This window comes from Danio rerio, chromosome 23, assembly GCF_052040795.2.
Source record: "Danio rerio strain M-AB ecotype USA chromosome 23, GRCz13ab, whole genome shotgun sequence".
NCBI classification, from domain to species: domain Eukaryota; kingdom Metazoa; phylum Chordata; class Actinopteri; order Cypriniformes; family Danionidae; genus Danio; species Danio rerio.
Genome location: NC_141043.1, coordinates 31726261 through 31740209, shown reverse-complemented (window position 1 = coordinate 31740209; position 13949 = coordinate 31726261). Strand labels below are relative to the sequence as shown.

Genomic DNA, 13949 nt, shown 5'->3' with positions numbered 1-13949 from the left:
CCTCCCTCTCGTTTGGCTCAGTTCCATTTGTATTGCCAAAAGGCACTCTGGAAGAAAGGAAAAAATGTGGCAATGACTTAAACTTACAAGCAAATAATTATTAGACTAGGGTTTAGTCTAGAATAATGACCTCAAGCACAACCTCTCATCGTCTGCAATTACATATAATTCACTGACAAGGAAAATTACCACCACACAAACTGTCAGCCAGTTAATCGAATACATTACGTGTTAAACAAGCACACTTGTGAACGTGTAATTTAGTCCATCCTATGCTTGATTTTTCTATTGCGAGACCTTGAATATGCATCACATCTGACTCGGTAAACAATTATATATTTATTCAGAAGTCAGCATAACATAATTTGAAGCTTTTCCCAATGTTGACCACAGTAAATGAGACATCTTTTATCAAAAAAAGCAACTATCTTAACCATGCTTTATTCTTTTTTTAATGCGGAAAAACAACAAAGGTCCATAAATAGCTTAATCGATCAATAAATAAATAGATAAATAAATATCATCAATGTCTTTAACAAACAGACTGTGTCAGAGTAAGTCCACGGAGACCTTTCTTCAGACACTGGAGATGGTATTATTTACAGTGGAGGTCTACACAGTTCATGTCAAGGTATCAGCGAGGATCGTTGCAGGACTTGCGCCGTTAACACGACGTGAAGGTCTTCCAGAAGAAGTTTTTGCAGGGGGCTTTGCGGTCGCGCTGCGGTAGCTGTGATAATCGGTTGTAGACAGCCCGTTCCTCCAGACGGGACTCCAGGGGCTCCTCCACATCCAAGGAGACTGGTGCTATCTCTCCAGCCAGAACGCTGTTGTCTACTCCATCCAGCAGCCCAGAGATCAGCTTCAAGATGAGCTCCTTACGCTCTTTACTCAACTCCTGTGGCGAAAAATAAAACTTAATTTTAACCATAACGCAAGACTTTCCAGTTACTTACAACAGTTGGACCTAAGAATTGGATGCTCTACAGTTACAAAACAAATGTCATCCCAAAATCCAAGATAATAAAAGTCACTCACCCTACTTTGTGCTGGGTTCCTCTCCTCCAGTGGAAGCACAGCTGCTGCTCTGACACTATACAGCACCAGCAAGAGAGACACTAGGCTGGCCAAAAGCTGCATACTGATAAAATGGTTGAAGTTAAAGTGCGGCGAAAGGTCAGTAAGAGTAGTGAAAGCAGGAACTTTGAAGTCCTTGTAGCTCCTGGTGGTGAGTAAAGCTGGGTCTTTGAGAGCTTCAGGTGGCAGGGTCCTTATATACCTCCTGTTCCAGTCCCCTACTGACGCAGCGGTTGGAGGATGGAGGCGAGAGGGTGGGGGAGTGGGTGGCTTAGGAACTAACAAAAGCATTGAGTAGTTTAACCCCACAACAAACCAGACGTTGTGCCGGTGGGGAGAACTGCGCCACCATGCTCACGTCAGAGCTCTAAAAATGGTCCTGATTTGAGTTAAAACGGATGCGAAGAGAAGAAGTAGAAGAAAAAAAAACACAGATGATGACGGAGCCAGCGGAAAAATGTGATTCTAAAAAGTTCTGTGGCCTTCATTGTTTATGCTAATTATAATTTACATCTATGTAGAGCGCAATGAGATGCGAATTACGCTTTAGGAAGTATGGTGCTGTAATTATGTGACGTTCTTACTTAATGGTATTGTGATATCAATATAAGGAAATCAAACTAAGCTGTTTTGTTGTGAACGGTGGTGGTTTGCTTTCATTGCAAAGTGTAATTGAGCACAACTCCTCCTTCTCCATCAGATTGCCATCGAACCGTCTGGCACCTGGAACAGCTGAGAAAGCTGTCTTCATGGAGAAACAAGACATTTTTGATGGGCAAACAAAAAAGGGACTGAATAACAAGAATTATGGTTTTGTGGAAATGTAGCTGTGGATTTTAGTGTGTAGGAATATGTAGTAAAACAAACATTATTGCAGAATATAAAGGGTCATAATGGTTGAATCAGTATAGCTGTAAATATTTTTGGAAAATGTTAATGTAAAATGGTCTCTAAGGTAATTTTTTTCTTCATTAGACGAGAATGCTATTCAAGACTAATAACTCAGAAAAAATGTTATGTTTTAAAGAAATACTCAATATAAATCAGAGACATTTTTAAAGTTTTTTTGTTACTCATATTTCCTGTTGTTCAAATAAAACTAATTATGCGAAATTGCATGCAACTAACCCTAAACAACCTGCACTCTAACCCTAACCATATAGTAAATAAATTAAATTAATAATACTCAGTTGTTAATGAATAGATACACGGTAACATGGCACACCTTAAAATCAAGTGTAACCATTTAACGCAACACAAGCTCATTCTAAAAACGTGGCCCTATATACTTTTCTGGAGATTGCAAATTATGTAGCCAAAGGAATGTATGGCTGCATTTACTCTTTAAAGCAAATGCTATGGGGTGGTATGATGGCGTTCCTTTTAGCGCTAACCAGCTGACCGCTTATCTCCAAGTGGACGGCTTTTCTGCTGTTACCAGATTGTCCAGTGGCTCACTGCGCATGTCGGAGGATTTGAGACGCAGAGCTGAGTTGACCATGACGATGGGGTTTGAGTCTGACGAAGAATGGTCAAAAAATAAAACAAACAAGTAAATAACAGGGTGAGAATGTGTAAAATCTGAAACCGTGGTAAAAATCAAGGGGCTTTTCTTTTTCTGCTTTTCAAAACACTGTCGATTAAGTTAAGGGAAGTGGGTGGGCGCAGTCAATTGGTGCGTTTTAAAACCCTATCGGTTTAGCGAAGTGGGTAGGCGCTGATTAATTGGTGCTTTTTAAAACACTATCGGATGGGTTTAGGGAAGTGGGTGGGCACTGGTCAATCTGTGCTTTTTACTATCGGTTTGATTTAGGGAAGGGACGTGGTAGAGGGTTTCAGACGGTCGGTCAGTCAGTCAGTCGAGAGTGGCGTCTGGTGGATTTACGCAAGAAGTGCAGGCACAAATGGCACTCACAAGACAAATTTGCTCTACTCTGGCGGATTCGAAAAAACCAAAACTACAAAAAGGTACCTCCTGCATACCTACCAACATTTGTAGCTGAAAATCCGAGAGACAGAACAAATAGGAAATTGGTCGGAAATACGGGAGACTCCCGGGAAAAACAAGAGTGTTGGCAGGTATGGCGTAGGTTTGGTGCTCTCCAGAAATGTATTTAGGTACTTCATCAGAATGAGACTGGTTTGACTTTACTTCACAAGCAAAAAAAATTGTTAGATAATGGATTAGAATTAAAATCTATTTCCATTTCTTTAAAAAAAAAAGCAAATAATCTGCCACGATAAGGCATATAATCTAATAGGTGTTATACTTTTACACATATAAAATTTAACCCTGGATCATTTCAAATCCTGAGTGGAGAAAATAACTGGGATATTTTGCTTAACGATTGACAAGTCACAGTCTGAGTAGTTCACACTCTACGAGCCAAAATCCTGGGTTAAGAATTTATTTGCAGTGTCATTGATCCATTGGACAGCATGTGACCAGTTTAGTATTTGACATATTCATCTAGCCTGTTAGTTTGGGAAGGTTCAGCCATAACTTTAACAACTTTGCATTGAAATTACAAATGTGAAGTGTTCCTTCACTCAGGGTTTAAGGAGGGTTAAAGAGATCCACAAAATGAGAATTAATCACCCTCAGTGGTTCCAAAGCCTTTTGTAATTCTTATTTATGTTGAATACAAAAGAAAGCATTTAAACAGAAACCAATAATCATTGACTAACATTCTAGAAAAAAAAACATCTACAATGGAAGTCAGTGGTTACCAGTTTCAAGCATTTTTCAATTGAACTCAACAGGCTTGTGACAACTGAAGGCTGAGTAAATTACAGTATTTTAGGTTTATGTTAAATTATTTTGTGTTTAAGATGTCTACTGATCATTTCTCTATGAAGATAACCATTTTATCCCATGACAGCATAACACCTAAAGCTCTTTTTGTTGTTTTGACAGGGAAATTAATATGTATTTTTATTAAATCACAATCTTCACATATTTGGTTCTTTTGACAGTATACTTTTTTATTCATGACAACTAACAATTTTTGGTAATAATTAACAATGTTGTAAAGGGTGTTATTAATTCTTAACTTGTATCGATTTTGAATATTATTCTAACAGACACCTTATAAAATGAGGTTTCTATATATACTCAAAAACGTACGTTTGATGCTGGTTCAAGCTACTTATTTAATATAAGCTGAACCAACAGAATTTACAGTTTTTTGGGGGGACAATCTGATTGTTTTATGTTCAATCCACTTAAATTTGTAAAAAAAAAAAAAAAAAAAACAATAAATTAACTTAATTGATTTGTGTTAGGACAACATGTGTGGAACCCAGCATTTTTTACAGTTTATATAAGGTCGTGTAGATTACTTCAGTTACTTAGGCCTGCCTTGTGTGTTTGATTGAGGTTGGTGGAGGTAAATATCTCTTTTTAAAAGCCTCACTAATTGCATCTCTGATTGGTGAAATTTTCTGTATGGCATCTTGGGTACAAAAAAATATAAAATAATAATATAATCAAAACTGAGGGTTTCAACAATGGTAAAATCAATTAAAATCTTTGAAGCTCACACAAAATCACAAGTATAATTAAAAATGTGCACAGAAAAATTATAGCAAATAATTCCTAAAAGAAATTAAATAAAAAACCAAATGAGCCATCAAGTTTACACTCATGGTGACTTTTTAAATACTTCTCATTGCATTCTGTACCCACAGTCCCGTGGAGCATAAGCAATCAATGTGTGCTCTCAATTTATTAAACTATGCAAGAATGAGAAAGGGTAGCCTACCGGTTGAGTTGTGCAAATGAAACATGCTTTGGTCATGGGCTCCTGTCCTGTTCTCATTCTGGTCAGCTTTCCTGGCACCCACACACCTCTTTGGATATGCAGACACACATCCCAACTGAGTTCATGTAGCTAGGAGCCCTAATACCCGCGCTTGAGCACATTTTTCACAGCAGACAGATACGGACAGACTTCGGGGCCCCGGGCTCTGTAGAGATTAACACAGTGTTGAGATGAGTTGCCCCCAGCCGAATCGTGATAAAATGCGTTTGAAGAATTCATGCCAATTGACCGCTACCAAACACATCTAACGTTCACTTCCCAACCAACTTCAAACATATCTGGCGTCAGAGTAAAATGTAAATCCACATTCTCCTGTTGTCTCAGCAGGAGTTTTGATGACTTCATACCAGGGTTGTTATAGTTAGAAGAGAGCAAAACAAAATCCTTGTGTGAGAAAAAATAAAAGTCGTGATTAAATGATGATAAATAGTACTTTACTAAAGTATGGGGGTAAATTGTAGATTCAGACTATTGCGTTATTTGATAACATAAGGTTCAACATTTTAGTTACACGTTAACAAACAGAACAGCAAAAAACTATTTACCTCAAAAAATAAACATCTTGACGTAATTGATTAATGCTTCTGTGCTAATTTTTGCAACATTACCGCCATCTAGTGCTTAGCGCGGCACTTTACAACCACTATAAACATTCACTCTTACAACTTACAAATGTAAAAAATAAACATATAGAATAAGGTTGCACGTGTTTTATTATTTCAAAAACAATTTATGAAATTTGAAAAAAGAAATGTACATCATAATCATGAAACGGTAAAAGGACAGACAAACCCTTCCACATAGTAAAACCTGACACTACAAAATAGTTTGTCCTTAGCAACTATAGCCCTAAAAAGGTATTATCATCTTCAGCTATCCCACAAAATACACCATTAATTGTTTTGCCCTGAAATATTTCACAATAATTGTTCAATAATATGCCTCAGTGTTTGAGACTTCCAGTAATTCTAATGTTAAAAGACACCTCAAAGTCATTCCATCATACAGATCCCACAGAAGCATACATTTGAAATACACTATATCATATCAATCTTCATCTCAACCAAACACCTATTTGCACTATACAGTTCTTGTAATCAGAATTTTTTTTGGAAAACCAGACCACACAAATCACACACAGAGGACCCACATGTCACCTTCACTGGCTAAGAAGGAAAACAGGAAGCATTTATAGGGGAGAAAATATTAGTTGCAGAAAATATTACCACTTTAGTTAGTTGCAGTAAGCAACTTTTGTAAAGGTAACAGTACTATATTATCTCCTTTTAAATGACAATAATTTACTGTTGTTAAACTGCAATTATTACTGACCTAAAAGTCTCTGAGTGTTCAAAGAGAGCATATGCAGATATTTAAAGGGATACTTTATCCAAAAATGAAAAATTTCTCTTGATGTATTTATGGCACCCTCAAAGCAACCAAGATTTAGATTTTTTTAAAGGTTTTTTACCTCAAACTATGGTGCTTGAGGATTCATAAAATTAATAAATTAAGTCGATGGCTACTGACACTTTGAAAGACCAAAAAAAAATGAGTACCCAAGAACCTGGCAATACAGTAAGGTATTGAGAAATATAACTATTTAAAAAAAAAATGTTACAAAATTAATAGACTTAATTCAGAGCCTCATGAAGCAAAGTGATTTCAAGTAATTTTAAAGTGCAAGCTTCCAGACACTGGAGCCTGTTTAAAAACTTTTGTTGTTTTTGATAAACAATTCAACACAGACATCATTCAATGTAAATTAAATATTATTATTGTATGGGTTTGTGTCAGCACAAACATTATGTGATTTCTTTGAACAAACTAGACCATTTGCAGAGGCTCAATGTACTTCCAGGATGCATGTGCATTAATCATGGTTTGCCTGTATAGATTTCTTTTTATTCAATGCGACAATGTCTGTTCAATTGAATTTAATGAATCACCAAGGATCAATATTTCTGCTGAACACACACACACACACACACACACACACACACGCACACACACACACGAGTTTAATTCAGTTGCAGATTTAAAATTCAGTCAACATTTACTCACCCTTCACTGGTTCCAAACCTGTCTTCTGTTGAACACAAAACATGTTATGTAGGATACTATACTAAAATAATGGTGACCATCAACTGCAAGTGAAATCAATGAAGACCAACCATCCTGAATGTGTACCATTAATGTTATACTGAAAGAAAAAAACAATAAAATACACCTACATCTCGGACTGCCATAGGGTGTGTATATTACCAGCAATTTTTTATACTTAGGCAAACTATCCCTTTAAAATACCTGCATGGTTTTTTATTTATTTATTAACTTATGTAAACAAGACAGATGTAGTGAAATGTTGCACTCCATTACTCAACACGAGTAAGAGAAAGTAAGACCATGGTATCTGTCAAACAACATGCTTGATTGTCAGTTTGTATAGTTCAGAAATTTGTGATGTGGGAGGACCAAACCGAAATAACTTATAAGACTTGGCAGAAGCACTGATGGAACAGAGAACCAGAGAATTTCCCCACAGAAGGCATATGCACTTGTAGCAGTCCGTTGACCAATCATTAGCTGGAGAGGGATGTGCTGTGGCAGCTATCAAAGCTGTAGTGAAGGTTTTGTTCTGCTTTCACAGAAGGCAGCGTGTTGACAAGATGGCACCCATCAAGCCCTTTATGCTTCACTTAGTACCTGTGTAAACAGCAGGTTATTCAGGTTGTTCTTACACAAAGTAAAGAGCAAAGTGAATATAAAACAAATAGCCCAAATCTCACCTTTCTAGCAAATTCTGGGAGGATGAAAGCAGCACGGTGGATTTCAGGATTGTAATATTTCAGGCTCATGCTCTCAATTTCATCTCTTGTTAGTTCTCGTAGTGGCTCACGGAAATTTGTTTTCTGTAATAAACAACAAAACATACTGGTAATACCCCTAACATTATTAGGGGATTTACAGTGATTAGTTATAGGAACTAGTCACCAGGCCCAGTTCACCGAGAAATAATGTCCACTGGACTATTTTCCTGGTTGCATTCACCCCATCACTAAGAAATCTAAATAATCAAGCACTGCAATCAAAATCAAACACTACTAAGAAAGAAAACTCAGCAATGGATTTTGATGTTTCATAATAGGGTGGTGATGACATCTTGTGGATCTTACTGGTTTCACAAGCACGTCATGCTCCCGGTGGTCTATGCTCCATTTTACACAAAGTCAGTTCAAATGATGGTATAAAGCCGGAGATTCACTCCAAATTAGCTTTTTTTTCCGTCAACACCCAAACCACCGGCTCTAAACTAGAAAAAGTGGATAAGTAGGACCAAAGCATTACTGGTCTACAAGGAAAAACCGCTTGACTAAGGGGATGAGGGTGGGGTCAAAATGACCAAGATGAACAGAAACGGTTTTGAGCATCTTATTTGAAAGCAGCGGAACACAGTTGAACACATTATCAATTCTAATCTGTCTATTCAAATTACAGCTTACTGCATGAACAGGTAATTTTCACTCATAATCTGTCTATTTAAATTACGGAGCGCTGTATGAACACATTGGATGTGCTGTTTGGATGCCAATGTAGGTTGTTTGGTGAAAAAGGGTATTATCATAATTGTGCTTCAGGAATCCCAAGTTACAATTCTAGCTCACAGAGACTTTCTTGATCTCATAAACCCTCTCTCCAGCTTTGCTTCCACTTTACAGACACTCACATCCCAAAACAACTAAAATAAATATATATTTTAAAATATACATGACCACCAGTTTCAAGAGAGCCCTACTTTTATTAGATTTGATTATTATGGTTATTGATTTCCATAAAAAAAGGATAATTGTACAAGTAATTTATAATGTGCAATTACTTTTTTGCTGGATTAGATCCTGCTCTGAAGTAGAAGCTTATTTAATTCCCCAAATGGATGTCCTATAACTAAAATCATTCCCAGTGCAGCAAGAACTAACACGCCAAAAAAGGTGAGTACTTTTTCCCATAGTTCTAGTAAGAACAGCAAAAAGGTTCCTCCGATAAATACATTACTTTCTGAGGTAGAAGGTACTTATAATTTATTTCAGTAAGATTTTAATAAAATAAAGTCTCTTATGCTCAACAACAATTTAGTAAAATATTTTCAACGAGCTTTCTATTTGAATACATTTTAAAAAGCAACATTACTGTGATGGCAAAATCAGAATGTGCTGCTTTGGCGATTAGGAAACATTATAAACAAGTATTGAAACAGCTGTGCTGTATAATATTTTGTGAGGAATTAAGAAACATTTTTATTCTGTTATAAATAGAAAATTTTGTTAAAAAGCATTTATTTGAAATAGAAAACTTTAGTAGAACTTACTAGTCAAAAGTCTTACCGAATTTTTACTGCAAAGCATAAAGCCGATTTGTCCACTTGGATACGTGGGAATGGTGCAGTATGCATAGTCCACTACAGGAAATAGGGTTTTACAGAAGGTCCGCATTTCCTTGATGAGCTCCAAATGCAGCCACTGACACTCTCCTGTAAAATTAAAATTTACAAACTCACCATATGCATGTCACTCATTTTCTTCATTTTATTTTTAGATCAACAATTCAACCAACCTTGGCAGCAGAGAATTCCTCCTTCACAAAGTGCAGTTTTCATGAGCTGATAGTAAGACTCTTTGAACAAGCTTTCAGCCGGTCCTATGACAGGGTGAAATGAGATCAGCCTGAAATGAACACTGTGTTTTTCTGGGAGGCAAACTGTAAATCATTATTTACCAATGCAAAGAAGAAACTTCAACGCCACACAAAGGGCTGCATACCGACAGGGTCTGAGGAGTCTGTGATGATGATGTCAAACGCATCCTGATTTTTCTTCATGAATTCAAAGCCATCACCCACATGCAGAGTTAGCTTGGGGCTGAAGAAGCCTTTCGCCATTCCGGGAAGGTATTTCTTGGAGACATTTATTACATCCTGTGGGGGAAAATAAGATTCGTGAAATTAAGCAGCATGTTAAAGCATGATGGCAAATGTCAAAACAATCAGATATGCTGCAACAATCATTTCTAAAATATGTTTCTGATTCCTTCAGTGTGCCAGGGTCAAATGTATTTACACAAAACAGTGCTACCATTAAGCAGTGCAAATTTACAAGATTGATCACATAAGAAACAGATTGATCACATATGGAACTTTACATCTAAAGTTTGGGCTTTAATAACTTCTGTGAAACAAAAAGTGGGTAAAGTAAAAACATATTTATGTAAACTGAAACAATATACTTCTGACATGTACAGTATATTTCTAAACAAAAAATATTAGGAGACCCTGTTTTTAAAATGAGTTTCATTAAAATGATTTAGTAAGACATGAAATGATTCTTGTTGTAAAAATACCTTATATTATTAGGAATGTTTGCTATATAAACTAGTCTGTCTTCTTTAAACTGTGGAGGGGAAAAATGACTGTCATTCTTTTTCCCTTTTTAAACAGCACCACTTAAGAAATATTTCTGAAAGATAATGATCATTCACTGCTCAGTTACAGTTACACCACATTCTGGATGGTCTCAAAATGATTGCAGACTTTGGAATGGATATGCTTTGTAACACTACACTACTTTCACTTTGGCAGTGAGGTTTTTACATTTAACAAACCTCATCAATCTCACACTGAACTACAGACTCCACCAGAGGATGCTTGACCACCTCTCTTAGGACACCACCGTCTCCTCCACCTATGATGAGAACCTGATGGGAGAAATGCGGGGAAAACAATTAAGCCAAAGGAAAACATTCTACCATACGAAAATTAAACAACCAAACATTATCTCTATATCAAATTCCTGATGTACAAACCTTTTTTGGGCAAGGGTGGCAGCAGAGAGGTAGATTGGCGATCATTTCTTGATAAGAAAACTCATCTCGTTCTGTGCATTGGATGACCCCGTCCAAAATCAGCACATTTCCATACGTTTTACTGTAGAAAAGAGAAGTAATGATGAGATTGTTCATGATAGTCCAGCAAAAAGAAGAAAGAAGAATGCATCATGCGAGATGACATGAGGCCAAAGCTGCATTGGGGCCACAAGAAAGTGTTAAGCGATCTATGGAATAGTTTTGAATAAAATATTTTAATAATAAATTAATAAATAGATAAAATTGACGCGGTGCCGCTGTGGTTAGCACGTTCACCTAACAGCAAGAAGGTCGCTGGTTCGAGCCTCAGCTGGGTCAGTTGGCATTTCTTTGTGGAGTTTGGATGTTCTCCCCGTGTTCGCGTGGATTTCCCCCACAAGTCCAAAGACATACGGTACAGGTGAATTGGGTAAACTAAAACTGACCATAGTGTTTAAGTGGGTGTGTAAATGAGTGTGTATGGATGTATCCCAGTCATGGGTTGCGGCTGGAAAGGCATGCGCTGCGTAAAACATATGCTGGATAAGTTGGCGGTTCATGCCGCTGTGGTGACCCCTTGTTAATAAATGGACTAAGCCGAAAAGAAAATGAATGAATAAATAAAAATTTAAAATATTTAAAATAAACATTAAGATACAAATTATTAGTATGAATGAAATAAATCATATTACAATAGATTACCTATTATGAAATATTTATACACAAATACAGCAAAATTAGATTCAAACAAATATAAAAAAATTTATCACATTAAAATACGACATTGTGCAATAACCTAACTAATCTCTTTTCATATATTTTAATTTGCAAATGCATATCAAAATATACTTTTAAGTATGCTTATTTTTTCTGAATAAGCTATTGTAAAACTCTCAATTGTGATTTAAACTTCTAAATACTTTACCATTAGTTTTGCTCAGAAATATAAAATTAAGGCGATCTGATGTATTGGGAAAACATTTACATCTATATTAAAGGTGAATTGTTTTGTAATTTTGCTGCAGTATGATTGAAAACCATTTGATTGATTTTTATGCCTTCGAAAGATTGCCAAAGAGCATTTATTTGACAGGGTTTCTGCAGGTTTTGTCAAGTCAAATTTAAGACTTTTTAATGCCCTTTTAAGACCATTATGACTGAAATTTTAGACTTATACAGGGCTAAACACTAATGGCTCGGTTAGGCCAATAAAATGTTTTTTTTTTTTTTTGCTTGCCACAGTAATTACTTCTTAGCAACACTTTAATGCGTCAAAACAAGAAAACTGTAGTTGTATACACTATTTTAAACATAATATATATATATATATATATATATAAATATATATATATATTATAAAAAATATATATCTTTTTTTTTTATGCAAGTTTATTCATTCAATCATTTTCTTTTCAGCTGACTCCCTTTATTAATCTGGGGTCACCACAGCAAAATGTACAACCAACTTATCCAGCATGTTTTATGCAGCGGATGCCCTTCTGGCTGCAACCCGTCACTGGGAAATAAATGCAAGTTTAACATTATTAAAAGTATATTTATTTTGGAGGCAATTACATAAAAAAAATCAATATATATACAGTATATCTGTTGGCTTTTGGTCCAAATTGATCAGGTGCAACTTCTTTTTTTTCATACCTTTTCCGTTTCATGCCTAATAGCCTATTTATAAATATTATGTCTACTCCCCTTTCTGTAAACAGTTTTTGTAAGAGTGGAAGATAACAAAGGGATAAACTGCTCTGTTAATATCATGAGGAACTGTGTAATTGTTTTTAGTTGTCTTCCCCTGATTTTATTAAGATGGGTTGCTGGTGATTGGATGGACGTCAGGTCAATTGGTATTTGGACAGAGGAAAATTAAGACCAATTTAAAATGATTTAAGACCTAAACCACCATATTTTAATGAATCCAAGACGTTTTAAGGCCTAAAATTTTGTTTTTGAAACTTAAGACATTAAAACCACGCAGATACCCTGATTTGACCAAAAATACAAACACGCATTGAATTAAAATTAAATATATATTTTAGTAAAACAATCAAATAAATGAATAAATGCAGTAAGTGAATAAAATAACTATTTTACTTAAAAGAAACTAAACATTTTCCAAATAATACTTTTTGACCTACTTATGATTCCTTTTTTCAGAGTAGGTATAAAATTAGTCTCTATATGCATTTTTAGGACTTGGTTTCTCGCAAGAGGACTATCATATTTCAGTGTCCTATTGGGAAACACCCATCATCACGTGCCAATATAATAATTTAACCATTTCAAGACATCGATTATAAATCTGTATTTTAGTATGAATGACTTGACGTTACAGTACAAACAGTGTAAATCACATTTGGTAACAAGTCAGTGTGTAGACCTCCAATAGAGCAGAAATAAGTGTTTAGATTGAATATAAAGGCCAGTGACATGCTGTTCTTTTCAATAATGGTGATGTACCACATGATTATTATACGCATATACACTTTAATAATGCATAAACGTATATATTAAAACAGTATGACACTGCAATACAATACTTAACGTTATGTTTATAATAAACTGAAAGCATTAACTCAGTTTGAATAGTCAGTGCCACGCCAGCCCTACAGCAGGCTATGCAGTTAGCAGGCTAGCCGAAAACACACACACAGCAAGACACCCAAAACCTGCGAGCTGTTTGAATGAACACCTCAGTGGAAAGTGAGTAAATCACACTGCTCCTTGCATTAGCGGTGACCGATAACTTGAATTAAGTTCTGACAGAAATACGGGAGTTAGCAAATAGGCTAATTGCAGCCACTCTGCACCGGGAGGACTCACCTTTTAAAAACCATCACATCCTGGAACTTCGACTTTTTATGATACAACACTTCCTCCACTTGAAGACTCATGGCTTGGCCGGGCCATAACGTGCACGTCTCGGTGAACCAGCCGTCTTTGATATTGTCCATTGCCAGGGGTTTAAATCAGTGCGGCGGTGGGTTTAAATTGTCTGGTCAAACTACTTCACTGCAAGGAGAGTTACTGGAGATCTTGAGCGCCGACTGACACGTTGGGCGTTCTTTGCGGGGCAACCGAACGTAAGAAATAAAGAGACGGCCAATGGGAGCTGGCGGACGTCATCAATGAGGGCGTGTTT

At 36.2% G+C, this 13949-nt stretch overlaps 2 protein-coding genes across 4 annotated transcripts; both read right to left on the bottom strand.

Annotated features, from left to right (window-relative positions):
* Window positions 1-315: 315 nt before the first annotated feature.
* sst6.1 (somatostatin family member 6.1) lies at window positions 316-5489 on the bottom strand. 3 transcript variants are annotated; one of them, NM_001442110.1, is made up of 4 exons: window positions 5447-5489; window positions 4842-5046; window positions 1039-1456; window positions 316-898 (listed from the first exon to the last, which is right to left on the bottom strand). In NM_001442110.1, exons 3-4 carry the CDS (start codon window positions 1366-1368, stop codon window positions 665-667), a joined length of 564 nt encoding a protein of 187 aa, NP_001429039.1. In that variant the 5' UTR covers window positions 1369-1456; window positions 4842-5046; window positions 5447-5489; the 3' UTR covers window positions 316-664. The 3 variants fall into 3 exon arrangements, with proteins under 3 accessions (NP_001429039.1, NP_001038896.2, NP_001429040.1); NM_001442111.1 differs by having other exon boundaries at window positions 411-898; window positions 4842-4927; window positions 5447-5470; NM_001045431.3 differs by lacking the exons at window positions 4842-5046; window positions 5447-5489 and having other exon boundaries at window positions 320-898; window positions 1039-1248.
* A 104-nt stretch (window positions 5490-5593) lies between these two features.
* On the bottom strand, window positions 5594-13891 carry srm (spermidine synthase). The gene is given in 8 exon segments (NM_201034.3): window positions 5594-7607; window positions 7691-7813; window positions 9284-9429; window positions 9513-9596; window positions 9719-9872; window positions 10556-10648; window positions 10757-10877; window positions 13631-13891. Coding segments are annotated over 8 exon segments (870 nt in total). The 5' UTR covers window positions 13762-13891; the 3' UTR covers window positions 5594-7589.
* Window positions 13892-13949: the final 58 nt, after the last annotated feature.